Source organism: Papaver somniferum, chromosome 9, assembly GCF_003573695.1.
Source record: "Papaver somniferum cultivar HN1 chromosome 9, ASM357369v1, whole genome shotgun sequence".
NCBI classification, from domain to species: domain Eukaryota; kingdom Viridiplantae; phylum Streptophyta; class Magnoliopsida; order Ranunculales; family Papaveraceae; genus Papaver; species Papaver somniferum.
In genome coordinates, this window is record NC_039366.1 from 74,775,788 (window position 1) to 74,786,705 (window position 10,918).

General features: G+C 35.3%; 1 protein-coding gene across 1 annotated transcript; it reads right to left on the minus strand.

Annotated features, from left to right (window-relative positions):
• Nucleotides 1-306: 306 nt before the first annotated feature.
• LOC113307932 (non-structural maintenance of chromosomes element 4 homolog A-like) lies at nucleotides 307-3,360 on the minus strand. Its single transcript, XM_026556402.1, has 7 exons — nucleotides 2,777-3,360; nucleotides 2,573-2,653; nucleotides 2,021-2,255; nucleotides 1,847-1,940; nucleotides 1,326-1,542; nucleotides 1,133-1,224; nucleotides 307-935 (listed from the first exon to the last, which is right to left on the minus strand). The coding sequence occupies exons 1-7, from the start codon at nucleotides 2,985-2,987 to the stop codon at nucleotides 585-587; spliced, it is 1,281 nt and encodes a 426-aa protein (XP_026412187.1). The 5' UTR covers nucleotides 2,988-3,360; the 3' UTR covers nucleotides 307-584.
• Between the last annotated feature and the right edge of the window lie 7,558 nt (nucleotides 3,361-10,918).

Below are 10,918 nucleotides of genomic sequence, written 5' to 3' on the forward strand. Positions count from 1 at the left end.
AAACATACAGGCGAAACATCAGGCTAAAATATTCATCTTCTTACTGACCCAAGGAGCTACAAGCGCAAAAGTAAGCACAAGGAGATGGGAATTACAGTAATACGCAAATTAGAGTAGCGTTCATAATTGTTAGCATGGAATTACAGTAATACGCAAAAGTCAGTGACTTTTAATTGGAAGAACCAATTTTACATGTCAACCCACCAACTAATCAAAATGGTCATCTTAAAAATGATATACAGAGCCTACATAGAACTGCAGAAATAAAAAGTAAAAAACAACAAACTAACTTCAAAAAGATTCACATGCAGAAAATTATTATCAAACAAAACAAGCAAAAGTAATACTAAGATATTTGGTAGTGACAAGGAATTGCAGAGCAAGTCAGTGACTTTTAATTGGAAGAACCAATTTTACATGTCAACCCACCAACTAATCAAAATGGTCATCTTAAAAATGATATACAGAGCCTACATAGAACTGCAGAAACTAAAAAGTAAAAAACAACAAACTAACTTCAAAAAGATTCACAAATATCTACCAAGCTGTGCAAGACAGTACTAACCAGACGTGGTCACCTAATTTCATCGAGGTTTGCGCTTACCCTTTCGTATGGCTGCAGCACTCAAGTTAGGGTTCACATTTTCAGGTGAGTCTTCTATCACTGAATCTTCTTGTATAATTAGACCTCGGTTCCTTGAAAACTTTCTAATTGGTGTTGTTGGGTTACCAGCTGTGGCACCCTCACTACTTTCACTGATCACTTCCTTCTGAGTACTAGCCCTGGCGCCATGACTACTTTTGCCAGTCACTTCCCTCTGACTATCACCCTGTGTATTTCCACCTATCACTTCCCCCTGAGTATCACTTGAGATATTTGCTGGAGTTCGATGGGGCATAAGCTCCTCACCAACAGTAACAGTATCCTTCATCAACTGCAAAACACAAATTATAGATGATAACAAAAACCAAATCATGTTTTATAAAAACGCACCAAAACCAAATGCAACTGGCTTTACTTTAGGAATTCATTATAATGACCATTTTACTTCATGAAAAATATATATTGTGACCCTTTAAAAAAAATTCAAGCAAATGTCAAAACATTTAAAAAGGGACTTATGTGAAGTACCTGCCAATCTTTGAAATCAAGCCGAAGAACAAAATGGTTGTAAGCAGCAACCCCTGAGGCAACTTGGTCAGGTGTAGGTCCATTTCTTGGAGCTGTATACAAAAGAGAAAGAATGTGTGAATCGCCAAGGTCATATACATGACTATGGTTACCAAGGGAGCAACATATCAAAAAGGTACAGTATGGAACTTACTAACTAAGTGGCGACCATTTGAATCAACAGTTATCTTGACTCGACCATCTTTCACCAAAAATGAAAGAGCAAATAAATTCTCCACCGTCTGTGCAAAAGAAACTCTGTTGAGAAGTAGATTATCAAGCATAACTCTCTTATTATTCTTCAATATGTCATACATAGTGATCATGTTTCTGTCAGTATCAGTTGTCTGCTCTTCTTCAGCATCATCAAGCTGCACACAGCATGGAGGAACTCATTAAACCACACAAAACAGGAATGCAAATTCCAACAAGTGTTGGTCTAGAGACTTTCAAAGTGCTAAGAAAGAAGATGAATCAATTAAAGTGGTACAGGATCAAATTAACTGGTTCATATTGGTAAAAACAATAGTTTTTCTAACATCCAAATATATCCTATCAATAAAAATATATACTATCAATAAATAGATAATCAAAAAAAAAAGAAAAAAACACAATAAGTGGTTCATCTAGCATAATGCAAAATACTAATTTGAAGATTAAAAAGACAAAACATACATCTTCAGGGCGTTCAGTTGTAGTTGGTTTCCTAGTCCGCTTTCTCTGAGTAACAATTTTCCTTTGCTTGACCTCGACATCCATAGGTCCAACCCTGAATATAAAACTAACAATGAGCCAAAGAAGTAAAAAGAAAATAAATAAGAAAGATGACCATGGTGTTATTCTGCTTACATCGTACTGCATCCTGGAACCTTCATGAAGATGTGACATACTTCAAGACCTACATCCTTCCAACCCAAGGTTCTGGCTTGTCCACCATTTTGCTTCCCAAATTTTTGAAGCATACAGCTGATGAAATCATTGGGAGTAACACCATCACTATTTTGTGCTTTAACAGATGTCACCAAGGTGTTGGCAATGCCTAAAAGAGCCTCAGCATCTGCAACTTGTTCTCTCGGCTTTGTAACTGTAACCCAGGATTAAAAAAAATATTTAATACACTTCAAAGAAACACAAATGAATCACAGACCAAAAAAATAAAACAGTACAAATTCCTCAACACATTGGCATAAACTCATTCTGACTACCAATCTTGTAGCCAGATGAAAAGGATAATGCTTTCAAGCCATACCAATGAACCAATAAAATACACTTCTACAAACAGTGAATTTTAAGATGAAAACATGAGTGATGCCAATCAAGAGATAATCTAATAGAAAAACAGAAACTCTACATATTAACAGTAAAGCTAAAGTTACAGACGGAGATATCTTTTCTACATACCCATCTGGTGCAAATTCTCCACTTCATTGAAGATAGATTTGAACTTATCAGAGTTGGCATCCAAAATATCTTCTCTTTCATCTGCAAAACAATCAAACACATCTTAACAATCAAACCCTAATAATTACAAAATTATAATCAAAACCCTAGCCTCCAAATTTAAAAAAAAAAATGTAAAAGAAAAAGAAAAAGAAAAAGACTTACCATGTATCGTATTCCTTAGAGCAAGATACTTCGAACGTAGAACTCTTCGACCAGCAACACCATTACGAGATTCACTAGTTTCGGGTTGTTCTGATTCAACTCCATGCCTTCTTCTACAACCTGGTTCTGGTTTAATTCTACGTTCATTAACCCCACCTTCACCTCTATTTCTGGTACTACGAAAATCAGATTCTGGTATTCTAGTAGACATGATTAAAACCCTAAATCTTTGAAGATAAACAAATCCTCAAAATACGATTAAACCCTAGAACTGATTTCTTGATCTGTAATTATAGAAACTGTATACTAAAAAAAAAAAAAAAATCGAGAGAAGAAAAAACTAAACCTAATATGAAAAGAAAAGAATGGAAAGTATTGAGTTGGGTTATATATAGAGGTTTGAAAAGATTTGGGCTCTATCACTGTTTCTATTTCTAAATTCAATTTTCAATTTGTGAAAAAAATTGGAGCTCTTTTCTCAATCCGGACTTCCCTCTTCTCTCTCTAAAATTTTGGAAGTTGAAAACTTGAAAAACAGTTTTTGGGGAACTTAAATCATCCCAGATCTGTCACGTAACAGCCACGATTGCTTAATTCAAACCTAAAATATGCCTCTTTTGGAATAAACGGCAGAAGATGAGGATTTAAGAGATTATTTGGTACACGCTTATGTATCAAGCGGTTGATGCTGTCATAGAGACTTTTCGGAGCCTACACCCACAAATAGAGGTGTAAAACTGCCGGCCCGGCACAGCCGGCACACGAAATTGCGTGCTTCACGTGCCATGTGTCGTGCTGTGATGTGTCAACGATTTAAACGTGTTGTGCCGTGCTGTGTTTTACTAGTCAAAAGCTAGGCACAGCACAGCCCACGGGCACAGCACACGAATAAATGTGTCGTGTTGTGTCGTGCTGGCACACGTGTTATAAACAATTTGAAATCACTTAATTATATATTAAGTCAGATATTATCATAAGAATTTAATTAGACAACATATCATTTGAAATTATTTCAAGTAAAAATTAACAAGTTTATTCAACAAAAAGAAATAGCCCGTCAAATATAAAATTGGATTATTGTCATATAAATTAATGTTCTAGTTAAATATAGGACGACATTACAACAATGATATTGAAATATATTTTCCAAATATTAAGGTATTATATGTGTTGTTATAAATAAGCTAATATAAAATGTTAAAAACTAGCTAGAATAATGACTTTTTTGTGAAATATACCAATAATGTGATGTGTTATGCCTTGTTATATGGTGTATTTGTACATGTTATGACGTGCTTTCTTAACGTGCTGGGCTGGGCTGGGCCACGTGCTTATCCGTGCTGCTTGTTGTGATGTACTACTTTGCAGTCAAACCCAGCACGTCCCATTTAACTAACGTGATGTATCGTGCTGGGCTAAGTCACGTGTTGGCTCGGGATGGGCTCAAATTTTAGCATGATGTGCTGGGCTGTGCTCATGCTGGCACATCCCAATTTACACCTCTACCCACAAACGTTCCAGCAGTTAGATTTATTAGATGCTTGAAATGGTTAACCGACAGAAGAACTGTTTGGAGTCTCGACTTTATATCCAGATATCAAATATGGCGGATTATGATGTGATCGGTATATGTGGCCCCTCTTAATAATTCGACACGTACTCAAAAAAAAAACTGCCCCTCTAAATTCTCATAATTACTTTATCTTTTTAAAAAAAAGTAGGAAGTTAAAACAAAAAGTTAAGTAATGAAACTGTTTTGGAAAAAAAAAAAAATCTACGTGTCACTATTTTAAGATGGGCCACATACTTAAACGATGTGGCCCGACCACATCGTTGCCGCACCGCAATGCCAGTGGAAATTTGATGGCGCATTTTTGCTGCGTGGGTGTGGGAAATGAGAACGTGTTGTAATTGTAGCCATAAAGTCTCTTTTGTTTCAAGGGGACCTTCCCTATTAAGGCTTTTAAACGTTTATGCTTTGATGATTTGGTATACAATTGATGGCGATCCCAATTGATGGGGATGAAGTTTAAGTCAGTATTATGTTACACGTCAGTATTATCCCAATTGACTACCTGAAGGCGATCCCAGTTGATGGGCTCAACTAGTCCATTAGACCTCGTCAGTTTAGGTTAGTATTATGATACAGGTTAGGGATTCCACTATTTCCAACACATAGTCGTTGTCCAAGTTGTAATGGAAAAATGGATGTTCATGGCGATCACGCGTTACATTGTGTAAACGATGTGGGGATGAAGTTCAGACATGACTCGGTAAGGGATGTTTTTGCGGATATTTGTTTAAAAGCGGGTGTTTCGGCTAGAAAAGAAGCAGCTGCGGGGTGTCTATCAGACAATGACAATACTCTGAAGTCGGTAGATATCCTTGTACATAATTGGGAAAATGGCAAGGATGTTTGCTTCGACGTTATGGGTGTTTCACCATTTACAGGGAGTAGGAGCCGGAATTTCACCCTGGGACATGCTATTTCTGGTGCAGTTTCGCGCAAACTTACTAAATACTTAGATAAGTGCTCTTCTCTCGGATATGGTTTCGGTGTTCTAGCTTTCACAACTCTTTGTGAATTGGGGGACGACACAGTGGCCTTTTTAAAGAGATTGACAAGTTGTATCGCTTGTCATGATACCAACTATAAGATAGACAGTTCTCTTTTTCATAGATTAGGACTTGCCATTCAGAAAGGAGTTGGTGCCCAAATAGTGACTAGGCTGCCCGCCAATTTTGTATCATAGTATACAATTAGGAAGCAAAGATTTATATGTAATTGCGTACCCAATTAGCTAATTTTGTAGCACTGCTAGTCTCCTTAGATGGCCGAGTGTTTTATTGTATGTTTTTTTGTACCTCTGTTTGGATCAATTTTAACTTTTCTTAAAAAATCAAAATAGAACGGTGTTATTCATAGTTTCGAATCTTGTGACATGGGATACAGGATCTTCTAATCTAATGGTGTATTAAAGTTTTCTGGGTCAACCTTATACGAGGAAAAAAGAAAATCAAAATCATTCTTGCGTCTTACAAAGCGTCCAAATATAGAACCGTGCTACTTGAACGCTAGCTAACCGCTGTGTAACAGCGATGATGACGTTGGTACGTACAATGGCAAAGAGATGAGTAAATTCCCCTATACACGTCATGTACAAAAAAAAAAAAAAAAAAAAGCAAATTACTTTCTCTTTCTATTTTCTTCTCACTTTTTTCTCTTTCTGCTGTACAACCATATTTTCTCTTTCTCTTTCTACTGTACAAAAACACCATGAATTAAGATGAAAAACCAAAATCCAGATCGTAAGAATATGCTTGTTTTACTATTTTTCGTAGCAGTAATGGATCAAAATTATAATATTCCCTTATCTTCAATTTCTTATCCATTTTTTATTCTTGATTTGATTGAATAAATTGTTGTTGTAGATCTGAGAACAATGAAACTTCAAGCAAATAAGTGTAAAATTCTTGAAAAACAACTGAAGTAGCAGAAGAAGAATTGATAAGCAATAAAGAGATTTTTGATTATAATGCAATATGGGTTCCTTACTATTTAATCAAACACAGATGCATGGGCTGTTTCTGTTTGATTGATGAAAAAAGTGAAGAAAGAAATTGCTAAGGAGTAAGGAAAAAAATTGAAAGAAGGTTTGCTTAATACTCAGTCGTTAGTTGTCTCCATTATGACTGTTAGATTCTCTATATGACTTATCCAAACACGAAAAATCTTTATCATTTTCTTTAGCATTAATCCCGATGACCTGGATAAACTCAAAAGACACGAATTGCTGCCACCATGTCCGCCACATAGGATCACCTGTCATTCAGCAGTTATCACTTTTTTTTCTTTTTTACAAGATACAGATTAAAATATCATGAAAATGAACGAAAATGAAAGCTTCACACGGTGGCCTCAAGCATATTCTAAGTTAGTTACTAATTTACTACTCCGAACCCATAAGAAAATGTAGCTTCTCAATTCATGAACCCATAAGAAAATTGAGCTTCTCAATTCATTGATGATAGTCATTTTTGTTTTGGGGTTTTTGTTTGCCATAGTTCTTCAATTTCACTCACCTCCTAGGTGCGGATATGAGCGCAGGACAAATCTTTCGATCCTTATTTCGACCTTTTCTAACTTCCAAGTCATGAGTTGTAAAGCAATATTTTCATTATGCATCATCTTATTTTATAGTCTGCCAAAAATAAAAAATGTTGCTAGAGATTCTGCAATGTATCAGTAAATGTTTGACTAATTTTTCTTCTTCATTTCAAAGGCTGCACATCACGCACAGAAGTATGAAACCTTTTCTTATCAAATTGTCAGTTGTTGGAATTACATTTTGCACAGTTGTCCCCATGAAAATTTGGGCTTTTGGAAGAACCCCCTTTATACAGACACTTATGAGCAACTGAAAAATTATCTTGAGCTTGTCATGCATTGATTGTTTGAGACGAGCCAGTTGTTGCTTGTTATTGTTGAGAAGCCTAAAATTAAGTTACAAATAAAAATCACAACTTCCGCTTGTAAGAACTTGTTTGTTTGCAGCTGACACGGCGTCTGAATCTGAATCAACCCCTGACTCGGAGCGAGTCAGCAGTCAGACCGTTTGTTTTCCATTTTGAGTCAGATCTGACTCGACCTCTGATTCAGACATAATCCCTGATTCGGACTCATTTGAGTCAGGTAACAAAATACCCCTGACTCATGGGACCAAACCACTGACTCACTTATTTCCGAGTCAGACGAGTCAGATCTGACTCAAAACAAACATATCGACTCAGATTCAGATGAGTCAGGTGATTTCACTCAGATCCAGATGATTCAGATCCAGACGACTCAGATGAGTCAGGAGTAAACAAACATGGTGTAAGATAAGAGGATTGCCAATGAAGCTGAATAGAGCTTTTATTTCTTCGAGTATAACTTCCGTTGGAATTTTTCTCATTAGGATGTCTCACTGCCCATCATGCACCATTTCATTTAGCTTGTTATTTTTATGGTTAGCTAGATAGTTTACGCCTTCGGAAATCTTGACTTAGGATAATCTTTTCCTTCCATTTGTCCCATCAAACACTATTAGAAAACCCACTTTTCACTTCAATGGTGGTGATATTCTCAACTACATGCTTCTTTTTTCTAAACGCCGTTCCATAAGCTTGTTTTGTATGGTTTATATATACGGAAAATGGGTTATTTGTCCAAATATTTTTAAATCACGGTTTAAATGGACGAGTAAAAAATAGTTTGGGTGAAATGGCCAAAAAAAAAATAGTAAGGATGAAATTGGTTTCATCCTAGTTTAAATTTAAAAAATAGCAAGGATAAAATTGGATACATCCTGTGTAAATTAAAAATAAGAAAAAATATTTGAAAATGGACACGATGAAACTGGTTACATCCTGCCTACTTTTACATTTTTGTCCATTTAAACAGTATCAAAATTTAACTGTCCATTTCACCCAAAAATTATTGATTTTGGTCTTTTTAACTAATTTTATGTTATATATTGATATCCTTTAATAACAAGTCTTCAAGATATACCTTCATCTTTTGTTTAATTACTTTCCTCCTTTGAAAAATGAAAGATAAATCTACCAGGCCATGGACAATGGTTTCTCGCAAATAAGGGAAGCAGTTTATTTGAAACTTAAGTGTAAACATAAATATGACGACACATATATGGATGCTTGTAACAAAACTAGGGCTTAACCTATGTCATTACATGCTTTTTTCAAGAAGGTTATTATTGGGGCGTCACATTTTATTAGAGGGACGTCATCTAATAGAACAAAAACGGGTCACCCATAAATAATATCAAAAACCCCTTATCTAAACTAATTTTGTAATGGCTAAACAACCCTTATTTAGTTAATTTTAATTTAATTAGTTAAAAATTAAATTAATGAATTTTGTTGTATACTTGGTGAATTCTGGGACAAAGTTTTTGTGGGAAGAAAAACTGGTCGTAAAATAAACTTCTACGGTTGGAAATAATCCAAACCTGGACGTAAAATCACTTCTACGGTTGGAATCCCATAACCACTTTTTTGGACGTTAAGAATCCAAAGAATAAATTTCGATCTCAAGCTTGTCCTGTATAAATTCTCAGTATATGATCCGAGCAACGGATGTTCATAGATCTTTAGCAATCTTAGTTAAAACAATTTATTATTTGAAAAGTATTTTTATTTAAATGATCTTTTGAAAATTTCCCAAGCAAGTAGTGCGAACTTCCTATGGATATTGGGAATGTTTTGAAATTGAACTTCCTATGGATATTGGGAATGTTTTGAAATTGAATATGAGAAAAATACATGAACTACTTGGATGTACGCTTACCTATTATGTATCCCAAGTCGATCTGAATTCGTGAACTGCATAAGGTATGCATATCCGGTATGCATTCCCTTCAGATATCAGTTCGGGAATTTCTAAAGGTAAGCATATCTTTACGATCTGACTTCGTGTATTGGCAAGATTACACATACCTGGTATGCATACATTTTGGATTTGATTTCGCAACTACCAAGGGTGCGTATACTCAGTATCCATACCTGGTCAATCTGACCTAGTTCCGGAGCTTAATGTGCGAAGAAATTTTTTTGTGAACTTCCCGACGTCAGGCATACTCGTTGTGCATACCTTGACCATGGTCACCAAATATTTTTGGGCTCGTGGATTATTGTTTAGTCTTAAGTGTTTTTGAACACCATCACTGCTTGTAAGTTAAGGGGCTTACTTAGCCGCAATGGACTATCATTGTGGATGATTTCATACTATCCAGGCCATAGTGCATATTCTTTTGTATATTTCATGGCGGACTTTTCATATGCTTACATATATTCCTAGCCTGAAATTTCATCTAGACTGGGAAAGTGTTTACTTGGATTCCAGCTACCTTAGCTTGATTCAAAGATACTTGTAGGCTTGAAAATTCTTAATCCATAGTTTTTTATTGTCTTGTTTACAAATATATTGTCGTCCTCTATAACCTAGGTTTGTTTATGAAATCGTATGAATCTATGACTTTGAAGACTTCACCTAGGTTTCATGAAGCCTGGTCAAACTATCTTTTGACCTGATAGTTCTTGATTCGGATCTTGTTCTACTAGCTATTGAAGTTTTCATACTTTATTATTATGAGCAAGATAAATACAAATCACAAAGTTCTCTCTGTCTCAGACTTTGTGATTTCAAAAGATAGATATCTAAACTCTTCTTCGATTTGTTTGGATTGTTCTTGTGACGTATTAAGTGATATAGGATTCTCTTTGATAAGAGTATAAGTATTATGCATCCTTGAGGTTAAATAAACTTATATACTGCAAACAGACTTATAAACATTGATTGAATATATTGAAAGGGAAATCAATAGGCTTGTCTATTATAGGCAGATAAGTATCAAAAGTCTTCGCTGAGGTTAAAGTAAATCTTAGGACGTAATGGACATCATCTAAGGTAATCAAGTGCGTATAACCATGTTTGGTTCAGAGACATACATGAGCACGACTGGAGCCAAATAACTTCGAAGGTTAATTTGATATTAACTACATTCCAGTTTGAAGTCTGACAATAGGATAATGTCTGTAGCGGCATAATACAATGTGGTGTTCAAAGATGGACGAGGTCCAGAGGTTTTTCAACCAATGCAAATACTTGGATTCAGTTTTCTCACTTGAACAATATTGATTTATCATAAAAAGATTTATGTTGAAAATGGGTGAAGCTTCAATTATTGATATTGATTCTCAACCACAAAAGGTTGAAACATATAACACAACTTAAATCAAGTATTATTACTCGAAAGAACATAAGAGGAATTAGTTATCTCTTGAACTTATGTCCATGATTATGCATGATTTCTAAATAGCTTAAGAGAAACTTGATGCTTCCGAGAAGAATGATGAAGGGTTTGAGTACAAGATAATGAGAATGATTGTCGAAATGAACCTATTGACAACATGGTTCGATTGATTGAAGTAAAAGTGTTAGAGAATTTGCTCTGTTGAACCCACCAAGGAGTTCGTATGTCAAATTTGGTGTCATATTTTAGTATCAAAACTCAATTAAAGTTGCTTGATTAAACTTACTAAAGTCAACTTCGTTTAGGTTAAACTAGAAAGTCTAGGAAT